The sequence below is a fragment of the Lampris incognitus genome, chromosome 16 (assembly GCF_029633865.1).
Source record: "Lampris incognitus isolate fLamInc1 chromosome 16, fLamInc1.hap2, whole genome shotgun sequence".
NCBI lineage: Eukaryota > Metazoa > Chordata > Actinopteri > Lampriformes > Lampridae > Lampris > Lampris incognitus.
The window spans coordinates 21547468-21572726 of NC_079226.1; the positions used below are offsets into that span (position 1 = coordinate 21547468).

General features: G+C 43.7%; 1 protein-coding gene across 1 annotated transcript in view; it reads left to right on the forward strand.

The window, feature by feature from the left end:
• tdrd9 (tudor domain containing 9) overlaps positions 1-25106 on the forward strand; it is a 121302-nt gene extending 96196 nt beyond the window's left edge. Inside the window, exons 31-42 of the mRNA XM_056295382.1 lie at positions 11532-11643; positions 11881-12096; positions 18310-18399; positions 19083-19340; positions 19498-19665; positions 23333-23403; positions 23480-23589; positions 23671-23767; positions 24078-24216; positions 24304-24422; positions 24531-24603; positions 24695-25106. Coding sequence (XP_056151357.1) covers positions 11532-11643; positions 11881-12096; positions 18310-18399; positions 19083-19340; positions 19498-19665; positions 23333-23403; positions 23480-23589; positions 23671-23767; positions 24078-24216; positions 24304-24422; positions 24531-24603; positions 24695-24793 — 1552 coding nt within the window. The 3' untranslated portion in view covers positions 24794-25106. The remainder of the gene's footprint in view (positions 1-11531; positions 11644-11880; positions 12097-18309; positions 18400-19082; positions 19341-19497; positions 19666-23332; positions 23404-23479; positions 23590-23670; positions 23768-24077; positions 24217-24303; positions 24423-24530; positions 24604-24694) is intronic.
• Positions 25107-25259: the final 153 nt, after the last annotated feature.

Here is a 25259-nt window from a genome sequence, read left to right on the forward strand (position 1 = left end):
ATGCAGGAGCAGACGGGTGTCAGCTTCTTCATGTGTGGAGTGCAGTTCTGCTACTTCCTCACATCCATCTTCTGTCAACTTGTAGCAGGTTTCCTCACAGGTCATGTACAACACCTTGCCATGCAGCATAGCTCTGTATCGTGGGAGTTTCCACTCTTCCACCAGAAACTTGATGAGACTGATCTTGTTGGAGGAACTGCACAGAAATTTTCTCGACTGCTGGATGTGGTGTCCCCCTGCAAGATTCTTGTACTGGAGAGTGATGTCTCCACCCCGGTTCAGTCGTTCAGCATCTTTGATCGAAGTCTGGTGATAGACATCAAAAACAACATCAATCCTCCCACTCTGTGCTCCCTCATGGAGGACCTGGGTCAAGGCTGACTCTGCCACCTGTGCAAAGGTTTTGTTGTTGCCATTCATTTTTTGGACCAGGCTCATCCCATCAATGATGGAAGTAGATGGGATTGGGATGTCTTCTGCAGGAGATACATTCTTTTCAAGCTCTCTGGCAAGTGCAGCCTTGTTTGTTTTTCGCAAGGACCCATCAGCATTTGCCAGTGCCCATGGTAGTGGGCCCAATGGGTAGGCAAGGACATCCTTCAGATTCACCTTCCTGCTTTCAGCCACCAGGATCATGTGACTGAAAAGGTTTCTATCTGCCTTCAGAACCACATCCTGTGCTTTCTTTCCATGAGCTTGTTTTGTGCTGACATTGGAGAATGTTTTCAGACTTTGCTTGGTCATCTTGTCGTGGAATTTCACAGGTGGTGGGTCTGCATCTAACCTTGTTTGCTGGAATGCTTGGTAGGCCTCTTCTCCTTTCTCAAGAGCTCTCAAGAGATCTATGGTCACATCAGGTGGAGCCATGTTGCCAGTGGAGAGGCTAACCAAATCAATCTCATCAGGGGACATAGGATTGAGCCAGTTATTCTCCATAAGGTCCATGAGAGACTGGACATCTGCTTCATCTCTCTTGATCCTTGGACTCTGTAGATCTGGATGAGACCATTTGCACCTGCCTTGACCTGTCAGGTCTCTCAGCTGTCTGAGGTACATGCTTCTATACTCAGCTGTGAGATAATATTTGGTCACAGCTCCTGGCTTCAAGCTGAATCCCTTTGTCCCTCCAGCTGTTTGGGTGTCTTTGTTCACCGTTTCTTCTATAGCTTGGTCAACAGGGATTCGGCCAAAGGGATTGGTGGAGCCCAGTTGGACTGAGAAGCCTCCTTCCATGAATTCTGTGTACACATCTGGGTGTGTGATGGGCAGCTCAGACATCTGGGCGTAGTAGTAGGGGAGGTAGCGTGCATAATTCATCCTGTCATAAGCAAAGCACCATGGGATCATTGCTCGAATGCTAGCCAAGTGTAGCATCCAGTCTCCCTCTCTGGATGCGCGGATGAGCCCCAACAAGATTTCAACCATGTCCAAATAGGACATCCAGAAGTTCGAGAGGCTGCCGTTTCCACCTCTAAGGAACTCACGGTAGACTTCAAATAGATCCATGATGCGTGTACAAGAGCTGTTCTCGAGGACCTCCTTCAAAGCATGGCGTGAGACTTCTTTCCCAAGGCTGTCAATGGTCTTCAGTGTCTCATTCAGGTGAACCATGTCATTCCTGTGAGTTTCTTCCAACCAGGACAGGAAACCATTCAAGGTCAGTCGCATGAGAGCCTCATACAGGAGCTTGTGTAGTCGCACTGCCCTGTTGTACTTGCGGCCATCCATAACACCAGCAATTGAGCCTTCTGCAATCATGCCAGACTCAATGCAGAGGTCTTTGAGTCCAGCATCTTGGAAACGCTTTCCTATTATTGCCAGCAGTGTGCAGATGGTGTGGAATACCCCAAGCCTAACGATGATATCATGGAACTTGTCATGGTGTTTCCATGTGATCTCGACAGCCTTCGCATACAGGGCTTGGTCAAAGACACAGACAATCTTCCTCAGGCCTAAGCACTGCATGATGCTCAGTGACTGGTTAAGCACCTCGTTGACAGTAGACATTTGTGTCGCTGGAGCATTGATGGTAGGCAGATAGCCTATATTGTCGGGGATGACCGTCATCTCTCCTCGAGTCAGGATGTTGAAGCCTGTCCAGCTGCTGACTGACTGTTCTTCTTGTTGTGACATGCGTGCTAGGACCCAAAGAAGGTTTTTCTCTCTGGCAAGCTTAGTATTGGCTGCAGTATCGGCATCTGACTTTTTGCTTTGTGGTGGCCCTACCCGTTGTCCAGCATTGTAAGTTGGTAACATTGGTGGGGGTCCATCAATGCTTCTCTTCTTTGTTTTGGGAACAGTGGGCATGGGTTGGACAGGAAGTGGGTTGACTGGCTTTGCTTGCACAGCAGTCCCATTGACTCTGTGAGATGTTCCCTCACCACTGACAGTTTCTTCAAGACGGTCGATATTGTCCCAGGCTAAAGTTGTGAATATGCCAGGATGGATGTTAGCTGGAAGGGCAATGCCACTCCCTGATGATGAGTTTCTGGAGACACAGGGCAGTGTTGATCTCTTCCATCTGTGAATAGGACACACTGTGACCAAGTCGGTTGAGGATGTTTATCAACTCTACATTTCCTGTCAACGATTTGACACTGAATGGCAGAACAATGTGCTTGGAAGGCTTGGTATTTCCACATGTCACTGCATATACTATGTCATGGCCAAATGACTGCAGAAGGCACTGCACTCTCTGGGATGCATGATCAGGATCATTTGAGCCTGTGAGTAGAGAGTACAGGAAGATAATGAGCGACTCTGGAATGGTAGGACATTCTGCTTCTGGTTTGACTTCAGGCGACCAGGTTTGAGGAACATCTTGACTTTTAATGTCTGCTCTCAATTTGATGGCTGCTTTGGCTATAACATCTTGTGCACTGACACTTTTCAGGGTCTGCAGCTCCCTTTTGAGAGACTTGATTTTCTTTGGCAAGTTCCCTCGTGGACAAGTTATCGGGATAGAGGAGGAATTTTCCTTTCTCATCAGGGAATATCTGCAAGGCTTCAGCAAACTCACTCTCCAGGTTTCGCCTTATGTGCTTCTTGGTTGATTCCTTGACTTGGGCAATGCCTTGGGGGTTCATTGAAGCTACCAGTCTAGAAGAGAGATCAGTCATTGTCATCACTTGAGGATTGCCAAAAAGCTCCATCCTGATGAAGAGGAACAGCTCATTGTATGCCTTATTCACAGCAGCTTCATACTGGGCTGCAGCATCATCATCTTCATTGCTGGCAACTTCTCCTTTGGAAACCTCTTCTTTGGTGTAAAGTCTATAGCATGACCTGTGGTAGTGCCCTTCAGCTGCTACAAGGTCTCTACTCACAATGGCAAGGATTCTGCTGGCCCTTTTCTTTGTGGCTGCACTCCTGATCTTTGCATCAGCTCGCAGTTCTCGACACTGCAGCAGTACTTCTCTCGTATTCTGTCTCTTGGAATATTTGCTGGTTTTCTGACAAAATATGCACTCTGCATCATAAGTCCTAGATGTACTTGGAGCATGTCGAGCTACTCTCTTAGATTGTTTCTCTTCAGCAGAGACACAACTTTTCTTTTCTTTTGCAAGGAGGCCATCAAGAATTTGCTTCATAGTGAAGATACTGCGACACTTTCTGTGGTAGTAGATTGCTGGAATCTGTCCCTCAGGAATGTCTTTTGCCAGTTTCAAAACTGGTGCATGATTTCGTATCTGAGCTGCCCTGAGCAGAGTTCTCCATGAGTCGACACTTTGTAGTGAAACCAGCTTATCTGTATCATCAGAACAGTGGATAATGCACTCCACCCGTGGGCGCTTTGGTATTGGGTAAAAACTTGCTTGTTCACCAGTGGCCATATTCAGTCAGTTTTCACCTGCCACATACAAACAAATACATGTAACTTAGGTGTATGAACACTACTAAAACAAAGTTTACTTTGCTTCACCAGCGTCATATTACCATTATTTATCTTACATAGCCACAAATAGATACATTACCTAGTTGCTATGCAACAGCTGTATTTTGTCCACATGAGGCCGCTAAAATCAACACAAGATGAAAGTTCCTCGTAGCCACTTTAACTAATCATATTAATATATACATTAAAAGAACATGCTGACATTATGGGAAATTAGCTTACAATCTTCTCCAGAGTGAGACAAGAAGATAGATACCAGTTTCCTCTATATGTGTTTAGTAGAAAGCTATCTGGCTGCACGTTAGCCTAGCTTAGCACAATGAATGGAAGTACACAGTACTGGTTATCCTTGGTTGTTGGCCAACTAAGAACTGTCCCAGAGTTTAAGCTAGGCTAATCAGTACCAGGGGTGTTGAAATGCTATATTTGTAAAAATCTGGGCAAATACACAATCGTGAGAGGCACAGAAACAGGTTTCCTGAAAGAAAAATGAAATAGCTGCTCATTTGGAAAGGTTATCATGTATTATTAATTTACTTCTGTTAGTGTACCAAATAAAATGGCACCAGTGAAGTTGTGTCACCTTGGGTGATATCGATATCTGGTCTGACCCATGGACTAACTGGCTTTGGTCTAGTTAGTTTCTTAGTAATAATGCCCTTCTAATTTAAGGTTCACAATCACCTCACACAATGAAATAGTATGGGTATATTATACATTTCCTGAATCTTTACAGTCCTGTGAGTATTCCAGTTTTTGTGTTTTGTGTCCCTGATATTCCTAGATGCCACAGGGCTAAAAGAAAGTATATAATTTAGGCGAACATTGCAGAAAGATGTGTGTTATTGACGGGTTGAAGAGCTCAAGTGACCTCTATATTTGTGAGAAATATCCACAACAGGGCTTGAATGAAAGCTAAGAAGGTCCCCTTTAAAATGATACCAAAGACAATATTATAGAACATTGAAAAATGTCCTGACCATGAGGCTAAACCAGGATATGCACCAGCGTCTAAAATGCAATTTACTTTAGGGGGTGGTTAACTTCATGAGCTGATAACTGTGATACAGCTGCCACTCAGGAATGGTTATCATACCAAAATATCATCTACAGACATGGATCCTTTCAAAAATTATAAGTAAGTTTTGCTACCTTGAGTGTACCGAAATAGGAAATTTTGGGCTCTGGCCCATGGACTATAACACAGACATACGGGGTGGATGGGAAGGAGGGCTACGAGAGGGAGAAGCGGCAGCCACAGACGACGCCAGCAGTGCTCTCTGGCTTGGACAGATATAAAGGGAAAGAAAAACAAACATCATAAATCACAGATGCAGGTCAAGCGCTCAGTCCCCAGCCTGCCCCAGACCAGGGGTCTATGAGCGGACGGGGGGGCACGAGAAGGCAATGGAGAAAAGGTGTGTCTTGAGACGGGATTGGAAGAGTGAGAGGGATTCTGAGTCTCTAATGATTTGGGGAAGTGAGTTCCACAGCCTGGGAGCTGCTCTGGAGAAGGCTCGGTCACCAAAGCCGCGGAGGTTGGACCTGGGGGTATAGAGAAGGGAGGCTGAGGTGGATCTGAGGAACCGAGAGGGTTGGTAGGGGGAGAGGAGATCGGTGAGGTATGGGGGGGGGCAATTTGTGAAGGGCTTTATATGTAAGAACCAGGAGTTTGTAATTGATCCGGTGGGAGATGGGTAGCCAGTGGACTGGGATGGTGTAGTGCCAGGATTTGGTGAAAGTTAAAAGTCAGGCGGATGCGTTCTGGACTAACTGGAGTCTCTTGATAGAGCTAGCACTGATGCCATAAAGGAGTGAGTTGCAGTAATCAAGGCGGGAGGAGATGAAGGCATGGATCAGTATCTCAGCAGCAGGGCGTGTGAGAGAGGGTCTTATAGTCCAGTGGCTTAGTGACATGATCGTTACGGAGCGGACAAAGCGCCATTTTTTTGCATGATGTTTCCTTAGGGTCAGTTATTGAATTTTTGCCTAGGAGCCCCCGGCAAGTATCTATTTAAAATAGTAAATTGCAAGACTATCAATATCATGAAAATTCGCCTAGTAAAATCCAGCCGTATATGCATCATAAAATGACCAAATTACGTCCAAATCTGATAAAGTTGACTTCTTTAACATTATTAAAGACCCAGAACATGAAGTATAATCAATAATACCTTTAATGCAACAATAAATTCAAACAAACATGCATCATAATGTGAAAACTTGGTGTAGTGTTGTGCGTTACTGTACTTGGTGCCTATTTGTTACAGTTGCATTTACAAAGTGGTGAACAGTCCAAATTTGCATTGCTGCATTTGCAGGTGCTACAGTCCCCTTTACAAGAGCATTTGATAAGCTCTCTGCATGCTCTGGAGACCTCTGGAATGGTCAGCCAAACTGGCACCCATGACCCCAATTCCTTGGTCCATCCATTGCCCTGTGGAGAGGGAATCACATGCTGGGGTTGTGTGCTGGTTGCCCAGATTCCTGCTTCATACACTGCCCGTTTCATATGCTGCAGTAGGGCATCTTGAGTGGGAGGTAGTTTCTCCATTGACCGATTCTCTTGACAGAAGAGTTCCTTTCTTTTATGGTTGATGGAGCTCAAAGGACTGGATTTGTCATATAGGATTACAGTCAGTCTTTCAAGCTTCTGGAACTGCTCGCAGTCAACATCTAGTTGCTGGAAGGGATGCTTTGCCAGATAGACAAATGTTTCTGTTGCATCATCATAGGCTTGCCAGGACCACCAAGCTGACTTCTTACCTTTTCCATTGAATGCAGATGTTGTGTCACAACCTGAATACGCATGAAACATAGGCAGATCTCGAGTTTGGGCTCCCCCAGGCTTTTGCAGATGTCGTTGATGTGGTAAAATTGGTATTTTTTGCCCATGCCAAAAGCCACCCAGATGTCAGTCAAGGGTTGAAGCACCACTAAATCATGGAAGACGCTTGCAAGGATCACTATAACATCAGTGTCCACAGTACGCACAAGAGTTTTTGCTCTTTGCTCCAGTGCATGTTGTACATGAACCACAATCCTGGTGTCTGCTTCCTCATGATTGCAACAGTTCATGCTACTGCAACCAAAAGATGACAGCTTGCCCTGATGTGACGTGCAAAGCTTTGGTTGGTGGCCAGCTGAACTCTTCAATCCTGGATGTCAAAAAGTCCAACAGCTCCTTCTTGTTGATTGGGTCACGAAGAAAATCCATCCAATTGCCTAGGAGCTTGGTTGGGCCCGACACTTTCCTGTGAGCACCTTGTCTTCTCTTTTCACGGGTGGACTCTTTCAAACTGTCTGAGATGTATGTGTCCCATACAACATCCAATCGCTTGGTATCCTGCAGCTGCTTCTGCAGGTAAGGGATGAAAACCTCATCTGCATAGGTATCGAATGTGCTCACTTGAACAGTGAGCTCACTCGAATAGTGGTGGTTCACGTTCCAGAGTGTGTCTGGTCTTCACTGCCCTTTTCTTTGTATGGTACACGATGCACTGTCCAATGGTGAGGCAAACCTGAGAGTCACATTTGTCTTGATGTTTTATGTTGGAACCATTCAGCACCATGGAGACGAGACTTGAGACTTGAAGGTAGTGCGTTTTCCTGACATTTTTCGGAGAAGGAGCCAGTGAATTGGAAGCCTGAATGGTTGATTATGTCGTTTCCGATCATCTTTGCTGCTTTTGCCAGAATAAGAGCATCTTCATCAAAATTACGCTTGTTTAGAGCTTCCTTTAACATATTTTTTATTCCTTCCTTGAAAACGAGAAGTGTGTTCTTCCCATCACACTGTGCTCGTGCCTCTGGCGAGTGTTCAAGTAAATGATCCTTGAGCCTGGTCTTCTTGACTAGTTTCTTGATCTGCAGCTTCTCAAGGCGACTCACATACAGAGAATGGATCTCAGACAGCTTGAAGAGAAGAACTCCAGAGTCCACAGATTTCTCAATGTAGTTGATCAGTTCTATGAAAGCTCGAGACTCATTCATTTTTTCATCAGTGTTTTCTGGAGATGACTTCCAAGTGAGACTTCGGTGGCGATTTCTAAACTTGGTCAGGCATGGCAAATGTTATTTTGCCTCCATTGCCATTAAATCTCCTCCAACTATCCTGGTCATAAGCTTAGTGTCATTTAGTTCAGTGATCATGGTTCGGATCTTCTTATCAGCATCAAATGTTGACACTTCATGGGGAGCACCTTGATCTGTGCCACTCTCACAGAAGAAGCATTTTTGAATTTCTAGTCTTTGGCGCTTAACTTGCTTTTTCCCTTCAGAGTCATCAGGATTGTGCAGTCTCTTCTGTTTTGCCGGCTTAAAATTGTTGAATTTCAGGTGACAAGATTTGTGCCATGAAGCAGAATGTGATGCAAAATTGCTTGCAGTTTGACCATCCCCAAAATAGAGTTCAGTTGGAAGAGCATCAATGGCACGGAATTGCTCTACATTAGTCAGAAATGAACTGTAGGCATCTATTTTATTATCATTACTTGTCCCAGGGCCTCTCAAGGGACATCTCAAGGGTTCAGCAGTGTCCTTCTGGCAAATGATACAGCAATCCCAGTTCAGTTCCATGGCTCACAAACTGTCACACAAAAAAATTGAACAAATTAATCAAGAAAATGCAATCAACTTAGCTTTCACTCTGTTTAGCAACAAATAGCTCATTGTTAATGAATTACTATTGTGTTATTTACCTGAATTATGTACACTTGTTGGGTTGCAGCTCTGTGTGAGGCTCTACTGCATTATGAGCATTCTGAGTTCTGGCTTTCTGGCTAAGTTCACTTTCATCTTGAGGCCTCACAGACTGTCATACAAATAATGGAACAAATTAACCAAGATAATGCAATCATGGCACATGTACAGTTCTTATATATCATATCAGAGCTATATTAAATGACTTTTGGTGGGTGTCCAACAATTAATTGTATTCTAGATTAGACTAGCTAACATTATCTAGCTAGCTAGCTAACATTAACCTGGCTAGTTGCTAGCTGCAAAAACACAGACCTCTGTGCTAACATTAGCTGTCTAATGTAAGTAGCCTAGCTAATCAATTTTCCCTATGCTCTGTTTAGCTACATAAAGCTCATTGTTAATGAATTACTAGTATGTTATTTACCTGAATTATGTATACTTGTTTGATTGCAGCTCTGCGTGAGGCTCTACTGCATGCTGGGAGCATGCATGCTCATGTTCTGGGTTCTGAGTTCTGGCATCAGGGAAAAACTCATTTTTACAGTTAGACTTATTTTATTTAGCGCCATCTGTTGTTGTAAATTTATAGTGACACAGTAGTTGTGAATGTGAACAACTTGATGCTTAAATCTCAAACCAAAATGAAGAGAGCCCTTTACATAAACATAGGATACTTTTTCTTCTTTTTTTTTTTTAATTCCGCCTATACTGTGCAGGACTTTATGGGGGGTGTACAGGTACCAGGTGTCTTGGTACTCTATTTTACAAATCATTTGGGAAGTTTGATAGCCAGTGGACAAATTAAAATCAGATTCATCTTCTTAGGTGGACAAAAAAAGAACAATTTACCACCTATGTTCTTTTTATGACTCAAGAAAACTATTTTTTTATATAAAAAAACAACTTTTGTGTTTTGTATGGATATTTCAAATATCTGTGTGGGGCTGCTAGGCTTAAATCCTTTAGTTGGTCCTAAGGTAGCCTCGTGCAAAGTTTGGCGCTTTTGTCCGCTCCGTAACGATTCGCCTAAAAAAGTGCGCCAAGCCTCTGGACTATTATTTTTGCAATGTTGCAAAGGTGGTAGAAGGAGGATTTGACCATTTGGCGGATATGTGGCTCAAGGGAGAGGGTAGGATCAAGGATCACACCAAGGTTGCGTGCCTGGGGGGAAGGGGAGACAGTAGTGCCATCGATGGTGAGTGCAAGGTTGTTGATTTGGCTGAGAGTGGACTTGGAGACAATGAAGAGGAGTTCAGTATTGTCACTGTTGAGTTTGAGGAGGATTTGCTGCATCCAGACTTTAACTGCAGACAGACAGGAGTCGATGTGAGAGAGGGGTGGATTGTGAGGGGATTTGGTGCTGAGGTATATCTGGGTGTCATCAGCATAACAGTGGAAGTCCAAGTTGAAATGGCGGAGAATATGACCAAGAGGGAGGATGTCTTCCAATGACACATTTATGAATCTTGATATCTGCTTTTTGGTTCTTTTGAGACTTGTTGTAGCCACACTATGGTTCATAACAACATTTAGATCTCCTCCACAGATTAATATTCCCTCTGTTTCTACAGCTATGACTTCAAAGAGGGACTTAAAAAAATATTTATCACTTATAACCCATCCTAGCTTTGTAGCTAGGACCGGTGAGCAGCCGCCGTGCAGTGCCCGGGGAATGGTTTACCCTTTCCGGGTACTGACAGCTGGGTAGACTGTGCCCGGGGATTTGAATTCAGAGTTACCTTCCCCTAGCCTTTGCCTAAAGAGGCATCAACCCACATGGCAGCAGGTGGATTTGAAATCAGAGTTCGGATATTATTTTTGTTGATCTCCCTTCAAGATCAATCATCATCTCCCACATCTGATGTGTCTGATCCCACATCACCGACACTATTATCTGCCTCCGTTCTCCACTCTTCCAGTCCTGATATGCGTGACTGGGCTTCGGTGATGCTCACTTTTTGTGTCTGTAGTTCGTTGTTATTTTCGGTGAGTTTATGATCTGATTCTTGTCCGAGATTACCGATTTCTTCCTTCATCTCTCTCTTCAGTTCGTCTTTAAATGTAGTTAGCTCATGTCGTAGCTCTTGTTTGAGCTTTTTTATGTCCTTGCTGATAATAGCAAACCCAGCCCGCATTGTCACCGCCTGGTCTTGTACATCCATTTTATCTGTTGCGTCTCCCTCATGTTCGCTAGCGTCAGTACTGTATTCGGAGATTTCTTCACTTACAGGTTGTTCTTCAGTTTTGTCTTGCTTTTTGTTTTTCAGACTTATTCGCTTGTTTTCCCTATTCATCATTTACTTTTATCTGTCGAGTTGCATGTAATTTGTGAGATTATTTTGACCGACTTGAGAGAGTAAGTTATCTACGCTGCTACTCTCTGCAATCTTCCCAGAAGTCGATTAACAAACTGTTTAGATGTAGATTTGTGCATGAATTAACTGTGAATTGCAGTATTAATAAGTATTTATAAACACATTCACTAACCATTTGTGCATCTTGCTTTACAAATGATGAATTCTGTAGTTACTAATACTTAACTAATGCTTCATTTGTGTAGTTATTATAAAATGTTAGTAGTTATTATTATTATTACTACTACTTTAGGCTGCTCCCATTAGGGGTCACCACAGTGGATCATCCGTTTCCATCTCTTCCTGTCTTCTAGAGAGTGTGTGTGTGTGTGTGTGTGTGTACAAATGAAGCATTATATTGCCCAGAGACTTAGTAGTAAAGTAGTAGTTATAGTATTATTAATAGTAGTAGTAGTAGTAATGCTAGCAGGGGTACTAATAGTATTACAGTTTCTTAAACCACTTTCTACATTAAAGGAGAGAGAGCATGTTTATGGAATATGTAGTTTATGTAATCCGCCCACATTTTTCAAGCCCTAGCACTTTTTTCTTACTCCTTGTGCATTGTTGCTGTTAAGGGTGAATGTGGACTTCCAGAACTACTCTGTCTGCCCAGTGGGAATGCTGAGCAGAACCATTGACCCAGACAAGCTACCTCCCAGCCCTTTGTTTGTCATCAAAATAACAGAGGTCAGTGTTCTAGATTTAACTTGGTCCAGCACCGCTACCTTTGTCAGAGGCATTGCCTTCAGACATTTTCAGAAAGGAAAAAATCCTAAATGTACATACGAACAAGAAAAAATGAAAGTTTTGTCACCACATTTTCCCCAAATAAAAGCTCTCCAGTAGGTGTTACAGTGATAGGAAGGTATGTTGAAGCATTGAAGGATGTATGTTCTCTTATTGCATCTGTGTGCTATGCTGTAGGTAGTGGACGTTGGTCACTTCTGGGCCTTCCAGGCAGATGAGGCCAGCATGGAGAAGCAGCGCCATCTCACAGCCAAAATTAACATGCATGAGCTGCTAACTCTTGGTGTGCTCCTCTCCCCCAACCTGCTGTGCCTGGCTCCCTATTCGGAGAGTAATGAGCAGTCCCTCTACTACCGTGCCAAGATCTTGCACATACATCAAAACACAGTAGAGGTAGATACTGCCCATACAAAGAAAACCCATTCTTTTCAAACAGTAGCTCACAGCACCCATTTCTCACAGAATCATGTCATATTTTGCATCTTGCATCTCCTCCTCCACTTTCTCACTCCTTTCCACATATATATTTTCGATTAAATCAAAACTTCCTTCTACCTCTTTCTTTACCTTTTTTTCCTCATTTACTTTCCTAGCACCTCTCTTGATGATCATTCACGATCACAGGAATGTTGTTATGGTACTTTTGCCCTGATTTTTCCACTCCTTACCACGGGTTGCTTATAATATTGGCGATATTGGAATTTAAGTGTATTTTATTGGTCCTCTCAGAAAGTGGCCCTGGACAATGGAGAGGATAATCAGCTTAAACAGTGTATACAGGAATATGGACTAATCACTTATCAACAGCTTGTAAATGAAATCTGATAATAGATATTGCAAGTCATAGCAATGCACCAGTGTATGATTTATTAAACTTATACTATATACACTATATGGTCAAAAATTGTTTTGACACCCCTTCTAATGAGTGGATTTGGCTATTTCAGCCACACCCATTGCTGGTAGATGCATAAAATCAAGCATACAGCCATATAATCACCATAGACAAACATTGACTTTAGAATGGGTCATATTGAAGAGTTCAGTGACTTTCAACGTGGCACTGTAATAGGATGCCACTTTTCCAGCAAGTCACTTGGTCAGATTTCTGTCCTGCAAGATCTGCCCCGGTCAACTGTAAGTGCTGTTATTGTGAAGTGGAAACATTAGGAAGAACAACAGCTCAGCTGTGACGTGGTAGGCCACACAAGCTCACAGAACAGGACCGCAAAGTGCTGAAATGCGTAGCTTGAAAACAAAGTCCGTCTTTGGTTGCAACACTGACTACCGAGTTCTAAACTTCCTCTGGAAGCAACGTCAGCAAAAGAACTGTTTGTCGGGAGCTTCATGAAATTGGTTTCCATGACCGAGCAGCTGCACACAAGCCTAAGATGCCAAGTGTAGCTGGAGTGGTGTAAAGCACACCGCCATTGGACTCTGGAGCAGTGGAAACACGTTCTCTGGAATGATGAATCACACTTCAATATCTGGCAGTCTGAGGGACAAATCTGGGTTTGCTGGATGCCAGGAGAACAATACCTGCCTGAATGCATAGTGCCAACTGTAAAGTTTGGTGGAGGAGGAATAATGGTCTGAGGCTGTATTTCATGGTTTGGGCTGGGCCCTTTTGTTCCAGTGAGGGGGAATCTTAATGCTACAGCAGACAATGATGTTTTAGAGAAATGTGTGCTTCTAACTTTGTGTCAACAGTTTGGGGAAGGCCCTTTCCTGTGTCAGCATGACACTGGCCCCATGCACAAAGCGAGGTCCATAGAGAAATGGTTTGCCGTGTTTGGTGTGGAAGAACTTGACTGGCCTGCACAGAGCCCTGACCTCAAACCCATACAAAACCTTTGGGATGAAATGGCTGTGACCCAGGCCTTCTTCACAACATCAGTGCCCGACCTCACTTATGCTCTTGTGGCTGAATGGGAGTGAATCCCAGTAGCCATGTTCCAAAATCAAGCCTTCCCAGAAGAGTGGAGGCTGTTATAGCGGCAAAGGGGGTACCAACTCCATATTGGGCAGCATGGCTCAGGCGGTACAGCGGGTTGTCTACTAATCGGAGATTGCTGCTTCAATTCCAAGAGAGCGTGTCGAAGTGTCCTTGAGCAAGACACCGAAACCCTAACTGCTCCTGATGAGCAGGTTGGCGCCTTGCATGGCAGCCTCCGCCATCAGTGTATGAATGTGTGTGTGAATGGGTGAATGTGAGCCATACATTGTAAAGCACTTTGAGTGCTCGGTAGACCAGAAAAGCGCTATATAAATGCAGTCCATTTACCATTTTACCATTAATGCCCATGGTTTTGGAATGAGATGTTAAACAAGCACTTGCGTGTGATGTTCGGTAGGCTACATATTTTTGGCCGTGTAGAGGGAGGAAGACACGGTGATGTATAAGAGTGGAGGAAAGTGCACACAGGTGGACTATATCTTGTGTAGAAGGCATGATCTGAAAGAGATTGGAGACTGCAAGGTGGTGACAGCGGAGAACATAGCTAGGCAGCATCGGATGGTGGTTTGTAGGATGACTTTGGAGACCAAGAAGAGGAAGTGAGTGAAGACAGAGCCGAAGATCAAATGGTGGAAGCTGAAGAAGGAAGACTGTTGTGTGGAGTTCAGGGAGGAGTTAAGACAGGCACTGGGTGGTAGTGGAGAGTTGCCAGATGGCTGGACAAGCACTGCAGAAACAGTGAGGGAGACAGCTAGAAAGGTACTTGGTGTGTCATCAGGACAGAGGAAGGAAGACGAGGAGACTTGGTGGTGGGATGAGGAAGTACAGCAAAGTATACAGAAGAAGGGGTTGGCAAAGAAGAAGTGGGATAGTCAGAGAGATGAAGAAAGTAGACAGGAGTACAAGTAGATGCAGCGTAAAGCAAAGAGGTGGCAAAGACAGAGGAAAAGGTGTATGGTGAGTTGTATGAGAGGTTGGACACAAAAGGAGAAAAGGACTTGTACTGATTGGCTAGACAGAGGGACCAAGCTGAGAAGGATGTGCAGCAGGTTAGGGCGATCAAGAATAGAGATGGAAATGTGCTGACAAGCGAGGAGAGTGTGTTGAGAAGGTGAAAGGAGTACTTTGAGGGTCCGATGAATGAAGGAAATGAGAGAGAGAGAGAGAGAGAGAGAGAGAGAGAAGGTTGGCTGATGTGGGGATAGTGAATCAGGAAGTGCAGTGGATTAGTAAGGAGGAAGTGAGGGCAGCTATGAAGAGGATGAAGAGCGGAAAGGCAGTTGGTCCTGATGACATACCTGTGGAGGCATGGAGATGTATAAGAGAGATGGCAGTGGACTTTTTAACTGGATTGTTTAACACAATCTTGGAAAGAGAGAGGATGTCTGAGAAGTGGCGAAGAAGCATACTGGTACCGATTTTCAAGAACAAGGGCGATGTGCAGAACTGTAGCAGCTACAGAGGTATAAAGCTGATTAGCCACAGCATGAAGATATGGGAAAGAGTAATAGTAGCTTGGTTAAGAGGAGAGGTGATGATAGCGAGCAGCAGTATGGTTTCATGCCACGAAAGAGCACTACAGATGCGATGTTTGCTTTGAGACTGTTGATTGAGAAGTATAGAGAAGGCCAGAAGGAGTTACATTGTGTCTTTGTGGATTTATAGAAATGTAAAGCGCTTTGAGTGGCTGTTGCAGCAAGAAAAGCGCTATATAAAATGCAACTTCATTGATTGATTGATTTAGACAAAGCATGACAGGGTGCCGAGAGAGGAAGTGTGGTATTGTATGAGGAAGTCGGGAGTTGCCGAGAAGTATGTAGGAGTGGTGCAGGATATGTATGAGGGAAGTGTGACAATGGTGAGGCGTGCAGTTGGAATGACAGATGGGTTCATGGTGGAGGTGGGATTACATCAAGGATCGACTCTGAGCCCTTTCTTGTTTGTAATGGTGATGGACAGGTTGACGGACGAGATCAGGCAGGAGTGTCCGTGGACTATGATGTTTGCGGATGTCATTGGGATCTGTAGTGAGAGTAGGGTGCAGATTGAGGAGAGCCTGGAGAGGTGGAGGTATGCACTGGAGAGAAGAGGAATGAAAGTCAGTAGGACCAAGTCGGAATACCTATGCGTGAATGAGGGCGAGGACAGTGGAATGGTGAGGATGCAAGTAGTAGAAGTGACGAAGGCGTATGAGTTTAAATACTTGGGGTCAACTATCCAAAGTAATGGGGAGTGCAGAAGAGAGGTGAAGAAGAGAGTGCAGGCAGGTTGGAGTGGGTAGAGAAGAGTGTCATGAGTGATTTGCAACAGCAGAATTTGGAGACAGTGGCACTGACGAAAAGACAGGAGGCGGAGCTGGAGGTGGCAGAGTTGAAGATGCTAAGATTTTCATTGGGAGTGAAGAAGGACAGGATTAGGAATGATTATATTAGAGCAAGGGTGGCTAACCTTTTGCCATTGAGAGCCATGTATATGCAGGTTTTCATTCCAGCCGGACTCCACACCAGGTGATTTCACTGTTTAGCAACCGTTTAACCAAAGAGGAAGAATGTATCAGTGAAATCACTTGGTGTGGAGTCGGGTTGGAATGAAAACCTGTATAAACAGCCACCGCTGTATTAAAGGGACAGCTCAGGTAGGACGGTTTGGAGACAAAGCAAGAGAGGCAAGTTTGAGATGGCTTGGACATGTGTGAGGAGAGATCCAGGGTATATTGGGAGAAGGATGCTGAATATGGAGCTGCCAGGGAAGAGGAAAAGAGGAAGAGGAGGTTTATGGATGTGGTGAGGGAGGATATGCAGATGGCTGGTGTGACAGAGGAAGACGCAGAGGACAGGAAGAAATGGAAACAGATGATCCACTGTGGCGACCCCTAAAAGGAGCAGCGGAAAGTAGTAGTAGTAGTAGTGTGTGTGTGTGTGTGTATGTGGATATGATTTTTACAGTAATACAGCTACAAGAAAAGTGCCACGAACAACATCAGGACCTTTTCATGGCTTTTCTTGACCTCTCCAAAGCTTTTGACACTGTGAATTGCGAGCTACTTTGGAAAATCTTGAGAAAGTTTGGCTGTCTGAGCAAATTTGTGAACATTCTGTCACAGTTCCATGATGGAATGGTGACACAGGTGGCCATAGGAGGACAGTAACTGGCGCCCTTTAGTGTATGCACTGGAGTGAGGCAGGGGTGTGTGCTGGCACTGGTACTCTTCAACATTTTCCGCATATATGTGTCACAAAGCTTTTTCGTAAAAATTTGGAAAGCATCTATTGAGATTTCCAAATCTCAATAGACTTTAGGCTAGATGAAAACCTCTTCAACATTCGAAGATTCCAGGCAACTGCCAAGTTGTCAGCAGTGCAGGTCCTTGAGTTGCGGTATGCTGATGACTGCGCTGTTGTAGCTCACACACCAGAAGACCTGCTAAACCATCTTTGCCACACTTGTGAATGCCGCCTAAAACAGGCTGGGTCTATCAGTAAACGCCACCAAGACTGAGGTGTTATGCCAATGGAGGTCTAGCCCCCCACCCACTATGCCTGTCTTCACTATAGAACACCAACCACTCTCAGTTGTTCCATCTTTCAAATACCCAGGCAGCATCCTTTCTGGGGGCTGCAACACTGTGATCACAAAATTAACAATAGAATCAAACAAGCCTCTGTAGCCTTCGGCAAACTCCAATGTAAGGTCTTTCAAAACAAATACCTCCACACCTAATCGCCATTTACAAAGCCATCTGCATCACAACTCTGCTATACAGCTGTGAAGCCTGGGTCACATACAGCCTCCACCTAAGGTTCCTGGAGCGATTCCACATCGTAAAGTGTCTGCAGCGAATCATGGGGATCACATGACGTGACTGTGTTCCCAAAGCTCAGATTCTTGCTGGGACAAACTGCAAGAGTATAGAAGCCACAGTCACTGAACACCAACTGCGCTGGCTTGGGAATGTCATCAGGATGCCTCAAGAAGGCCTGCCACGTCAAGTCCTGTATGGAAAGCGTCATCTGTGCCGCCGATCCGCAGGTGGTCAGAAGAAACGATACAAAGACCAGCGAAAAACATTGCTGAAGAAGTATTGTATCGACTCCTTGAGACTAGAGCAAGCTGCCATCAACCGTTCCAACTGGCGGGAGATCTGCCACAGAGGTATAGAACAGCTGGAAATGGAGAGGAATGTGAAAAAACAACAGAAAAGAATAAGGAGAGACACAACCATGCCTGCCCCCTTTAACTCAGACTTCATATGCCCAACGTATAATAAAACCTGTGGATCAAGAATTGGACTCTAAAGTCATCAAAGAACACACCGTTAATGAGGAGGGATGTTATCATCGGACTCTATGGACTACCAGCAAGCAAGTGCTGTTGTTTTTTTGTTTTTCTTGTCCTTTCGTATGTGTTTTAAATGGGAGAGGACTGCTGGCATCATGTGTGGCTGCTGCTTCTCCCTCTCGTAACCCCCTTACCATCCACCCCTGTATATCTGTGTTGTGTTTATCTGTTGTCTTGTTTATTGTAAAGCGACTTTGAGTGTTAGAAAAGCACTATATAAGTTTAATTTATTATTATTATTAAGTGTGTGTGTGTGTGTGTGTATATTATATATATGAAACTTGTGATTCAGTATATTTTGTGTATTGTAGGTGTTCTTTGTGGACCTAGGCATTACCAAACTAGTTATCTGCAGCAGCCTGAGGAGGGTTCCTTCTGACCTCCTGTCACACCCATTCCAGGTATAACCACCATTGCAAGGGATAATTTAAAGGAGCATTAGGTGAAAGTTGATTTTGGGCAGAATTTAGAAATGTTTTCAAATCCTTAAACCGAATTCGACACTGCCCTTACCAATCAGAAAGCATCAGGATGCCTCCAAAGCCACGCCCCGAAAACACATGCACACACCAGACACCAGCAGATTGAAGCAAAAGCATTTCACCTGAGTCAAGCATCATTCTGAGCAACACCGAATTAGCTGTACCGAATGGATGTCACACACGTAAGAGAAAACTAGTTTTATTATTATAATGAACATAAACAACGAACATATCTATTGTTAGCACTCACAGCTGTCAAGCAAGCATGTTACTATTGAAAATTTTGTCGAAAACTGACTGCTGCAGTAGCTTGACCACATAACAAATGCGTGTGTCACTGAGGGTTTGATAGACAGCTCGCTCATTCCAATCATTTGACTTGGTCGTTTGTTTGATTGGATGTTGTTGTTTTAGCTCCTGCTCCTTACAGGAACGATGGATTTTTTTCTCAAATGTCTTATTTTTTTTAGTACTATCGATTACTGTCGAGATATAATAAGATCGGCAGCCGCCTATAGCTCCTTTAAGACAAAACATGCACAATTAAATTGCCCCTATTGAGTTGATACTACCACATAACACTCCCTGTTCTTGGGCTCCAGGCGCATGAGTTCCATATTGCAGGTATGCAGCCCTCAGCCCAATCCATGATCTTTGGGAACCAGTGGAGCAGCGGTGCTCGTGATTGTTTCATCACACTGGTGAGGGGCCAATCACTTAATGTGGTGCTGTACTCCATTCTGCATGGCATCATGTGTGTGGAGCTGCTTATCAACAGGGACAAGACCAGTGTAAGTGTGGCCGACATCATGGTGAAGGAGGGACATGCAGTCAAGGCTGAAGAGAGCCATGACTCCAAGGTAACACAATAGTTTGAAAAAAATAAAGGGCAAGTAGGCTTGTTCAACCATAACACCTGAAAACCTAACATAGATTTCCATCACTTGTACCCTGAGATTTCCAGGGCAGTGTTGCATGCCTCTCAGAGGCTAGCATGGTGTGTTTGTCTGCTTGCAGAAAAACCATGAGGCATTGATGTCCCTATACAAGGACTTGGAGAATGGCACGTATGTCCCAAATGTCACAGGCAGCTCCTGCATGGATCGTGAGCAGGAAGAGAAAGAGGTCATCGATATAATGCTTGGCTACTTCTCAAAGCATTCCCAGTTGAACCTCAAGACTAAGGTAAGAAACATACCTGCCTACAGTAGGTGGGATGGTATTATAATCAGCAGATGATCAGGGGTCTCATTTATAAAACAGTGTGTAGGATCCTTACTAAAAGTGTGTGCACAAAAAAAAAATCGGACTTATAAAACTGCATACACACACCTGCAGGCAGTCTTCCCTTTATTAATCACAATCCACCCGGAAATGTGCACACCTGTATCAGCCTCATATCCCGCCCTCTACATGCCCAAATTCAACCATATATGGTCAGTCCAAAGCACCACATGAATGCTGATGAATATAAATGAACCTGCTAATCAATAGTATGTTATGGTGAATCATGGCAACAACCGAGAGGAAGACGAAGAAAAGGAATTTTCTGACAGAAATCGAGGTGCTTGTGGGTGAGGTGGAGGTCAGAAAGCAGATATTGTTTGGTGGCCTCAGCAGTGGGGTCACAAACTAAAGAAAATGCAGTGAGTGGCAACATGATACTGCTGCAGTTAATGCAGTGACTGCGGCAGAGAGGACAGTACCAGAAATTTAAAAAAGGTGGTCAGATCTGAAGGTGGAGGCAAAAGAAAAAAGAATTGCATCCCACTGTCAGAGCGTGTGTGCTACTGGTGGGGGCAAGGGCACATCTGAGCTCACGCCGCTGGAAAACCAAATAGCCTCAATTCTCGGGGAACCAAGTGTGTGTGATCTCACGAATATGTTACTCAGCCATTACAGCCGTATTCCTTCGAGCGCTCAGCGGCAGCAGATAGATAGATGGATGGATAGCAATACGGCTAGCAAGATTGATAATAAAGCCTCATCAAAACCAACTTCAACTCGAACTAATAAGGAAGCGGGGCGGGGGGCGTCGCCGCTTTAATAGCGTCCTGCTACGGACACGCCCTTTATGCTAATAGTAATTCGTGAAGCGGCAAGTTACCACATTTTCGCCAACTGGAAATCAGTTACTCAGCCGCCGATATCTCTCGTCTGGCCATAAATATGATTTTAGGGCTACCATTTGTCTCATCAATCACATCCACACTCCTTACATGATTAACAACAGGAAAAGTCGGATTTTGATGCAAGTATCTCTTTAAAAGCAGGTTAAAAACCTTACTTTTTAAAACAGCCTACACAGCTAAATTCATAGTGTGTGTGTGTGTGTGTTTTATATATTTTGCTCTGTTGTTACTTTTAATTAGTGTTTATGACACTTATATTTATTTTACTAACTCAGTTTTAAACTTGTCTATACTTTCATAAAATTTGCCTGTACTTTTATTTTTTTGTGGGGGGGGGGGTTATTGTTTTGTGTGAAACACTTTGTGTTACATTTGCTTGTATGAAAAGTGCTATACAAATAAAATCTGATTGATTGATTGATTGTTGGGGAGGGGGCTGTTGGTCAGGGTCCTCATGCTTGGGAGAGGGAGAGGAATGCCAATCCTCAGTGCCATGTTGTGCAGAATGCCACACGCACTGATGAACTTGCAGACTTTTGTCAGGTGGTACAAAAATCTGACACAAGGCACCTAAAGACCACCATCGGCATTTGAGGAGGCCGATGGCACGCTCCAAAACTGAGTGCGCACAAACGAGTGTGTCCAGCATTATAGTACATTTCCTCTGCGGATTTGGAAACGGGGTGAGAAGCCAGCACCTGAGGGGGTAGCCACTGTCACCTGCAGGTTATAACGGAAGAGTACATCAGGCTTGAATGGTTAGAATTTCTACAATATGTTGTTTATTAACTTGCCAAGAAGCCAGCCATTACGCACAGCGCCTGCCTGTTGTCTGTTCCCTACACTGCTATGTGTCAGGATAAAGGAGTCATGTGTCGAGCCAGGCCATCGTGCTACTCTATTCATCAGGACCATGTTGGAGTCACATATGACTTGGACGTTAATTGAATGCACACACTTTTGATTAACGTAGACAAATTCTTTTTCATATGGAGCCCTTATGAGTTCTTACTATATGAGTGCAGTCAATTACACCAATTACATTTGGGAAACCGGAGATTGCTGCAATTTGCCTTTTAATATTGGTTCGTTCTCCCACAGTGTAAGGAAACCTGACTACTCATATTAATGATGCCATCCAAGATGGCAGGCATTATTGCACTTAGGGACAGCTGCGATATTCCAGACCTAAGGATAGAATTTAACAGAATTATATTATTCCTAAAAGGGGCTTTAGGCAGAAAGGCAAACATTACATATTGTTAATCATATCAAACACATACCTGTTGGCTAATTCCCGTTGGTAACAGCTGGTTACCAGAAACCCTAGAGTGGTTAGTACCTGTATTTGTACCGGGATGGCGCAGTTCCGTCGGGTTGGTCTGTCTAATGCTAGACCCAGTTCAGCACATAGATCCAAGAGCACGGCTCTAGGGAATCTAAATCTGCTTATTAGCCAGTCATCATCACGGGCCAGGAAATCTTCGTGGTCTCTGAACAGTCGTTCCCTCCTAATCCTTCTATTCGCGTAGTCCTCTAGCAGCGCCAGTGCATCCATCATGCGTCATTACGCACGGGTGTCACCGCAGTATTTATATGTTTACAGCAATCAGACTGATTGCTTCACACCTTGCCAAAATGATCATGTCAATCAGTGGTAGGCCTATCCATCACCCTGAGATATCATCTGAAGATAGAAGTTTGACAGGTGAAGTCAAGTCAATTTTATTTGTATAGCCCGATATCACAAATTAGTCTCAAGGTGCTTTACAGTAACACAACATCCTGTCTTTAGACCCTCGCATCAGATAAAGAACAACATCCTAAAAAAATAAAACATTGGGTGTGTGTGACCATTAACTAAGGTTTCAGTGGGGGGGGGGGGCGCTAAAAGTGCATCTATCACCATACAATGCTGTGATTGCAAACATTCCCAAATCCTCTGTGCTGGGCACACACACACACACAGCACCCTACATTCACCACACATTATTTATTTATTACTGCTTTTTTGTTTTGTTTCTAATTTCTTTTTTTAAGGCCACAGGTAAGTGTAGTGTGTTTATATATAGAGTCGTGAACACAATTTCTTTTATTTATGTCAGTTTTGTTATTTTAGCGCAAGTACAAATAACACTGTGCTGGTTTGAATGTTTATCATAATGGGGATCCATAATTAACATTTGATATTAAGTGAAAGTAAATGTGTGAGAGGCATCATTATACAATCTGGCTTCAATTCACCACCTCACCATCTGCGTCACCAATTTCCCGTCTCCAAAATGTTCATACGCGTAGGTCAGAGTTTACGTACAGGTGCGCACATTCTCCCATCAAGTTTGTTTTTATAGATCAAAAATTTTGCGTGGGAAGTGGTGTACGCCTCTTTCAGGCTCTGTTTTGTGCATATGCAATGGTTATAAATGAGACCCCGGGGCTTTTCAAGATGGAAATGGTGCCTTTGACCTGGCTCGCCACATGATGGCATCATCTCTACACGGTCGATGAGTCCTGGTTTGTCCAGGAGATGATTTGCTTCAGCAGCCCATTGCTGGTGTTCAATGCGTGGCTGTAAGGCTGAGCCACACCCATTTTGTCTGGTAACTGAAACGGTGAGTGTTCTTTTAAGCTGCTAATCAAAATAAATCAAATGTTTGTGATTATGTAATGATTTACTGTGCTGTTGAAAGTCATGTCCCTGTTCCCCTTTAACATCCTAGGTACGTGTGTATGGACCAACCAGCTCTTATAAAACGTTCTTCTACAGCTTAAACAGTGTCGCTCATTATAAGTAAGCATCAATTCCACTGGGGCTTCTAGATGTACATGTACTTTACACACAGTGTACAAATGTGTTCTCTTTCCAGGTCAGTCTATATACCGAAGGAAAGCATCAACTCTGTGGTCCTGAATGAGAACCCACAGAACACACACAAAAGGATGCTGGTGGCTGGAACTATGGAAGTCAACGCCACAGGTACAAGATGACACCTGATTTTAGGAGCAGACGTGATGATACAGGAAAAAGTCATAATGATCGCAACATTACAATTTGCAGGTACACACTTTCTACTGAAGAACACCAACCTAGTTCCTGACATTCCTGGACTGCCTGCACTCATCACCATGCTTTTCACCCCTGTGATGGAGCAACGGTCAGTGAGACAAATGGACATCTCGCGCTCTCCCTCTCTCTCTCACACTCATTTATATATATACATATATACACACACACACACACACACACACATATATATATATATATATATATATATATATATATATACAAAATATTCCATAAATAATAGTCTCAATATTCCACTCATTTGTTGAGCACTTTTATCTACACCGTTGATGGTTTCTGAAAAAGAAACAAAAACGCTATAAAATATATATATGTGTGTGTGTGTGTGTGTGTGTGTATGCCTTGTCATCCTAAAGTATAATCTCTCCATCCTTCCCTAGCACCAATGCGGAAAGAACCTACTACACTGGTGCCCTCTGTGGCTTGGGGTGGAACAGTCACACCCAGGAGGCCATCCTACCCGAACACGACATAGAGCTAGCCTTCGATGTTAAGATTGATGTAGAAGATATCACAGATGTAGGAAAAGTGGTTTAGGGCTCTGATTTTCCACATTCTAGAAACCATTTATTCAGCTTAAAAATAATTGTTTTTATTTTTTGGCAGATTAATGCCTTGCGAATGGCAATCAACTCTCTGATGTGTGAGGGACCCAACAGCCCACTGTATTTGGGGCCTGACAGAATTAAATCCCTGCAGGAGGACTGTCAAAAACGCCTAATCAGGTCCTTACATACACAGATCAGAAGTAACTGATGTTCAGACAATAGACGTAAATCTCCTATTTACTGCTTGTTGGGTTGGACAGCACAGTTGATGTATGTGTTTTATAGACTCTGTGCCAAGTCACCACCCAGAGAAAGCATCACTCCGGTTTACTTTGAGGAACCAGGGAAGTGGAATCAGGTATGGAGCACCGTTATTGCTTATTCATTCGTTATACTTCCCTTCAGACACTTGTGTCACCCTGAGGTGTTTGTGTGTGTTGCATATGTAGGTGGATCCTGACTTGAAGATGGAAGTTGTTCAGCCAGCAGGTGGAAAATACAGAGATGTACTCTTCCAGCTGCATCCTGTCACTCTACTGAACAATTAAGATATCCTATATTATGTTGAAATGAAACTGATAACTCTAAAGATTATGCTGGCAGTTAGCTTCTTTTTTTTTTTTTTACTGTACTAGTTGAGTTTAAGAGAGGTGTTTTGATGCGTTTATTTCGGTGGACCAAAACTTCTGTCGCTGATTTTCAGTGGTTTGGATTTTTTTTTCTTTTATCCATTTTCACTGTTTTTGTTTACCCTGTATAAATAATGGACTTGGTATCAAAGAATGTTAAAATGTGTTAAGTAGCTGGCATCTACTCTGCCACTCGGTCCATCCTGCTGTAGATCTTGTCGTTGTACTTCTTCACCGGTGGTCCAATAAAAATATCTCTAACAGTTGAGACTTGTCAATCAACAGGCCCCATTCAAACATAGGAATAGCATCATTGTGACCTGTGAGCCAAGTTAAATTTGTCACAACTCAAGGCACACTTGCGTGCATGCATATACACATAAGC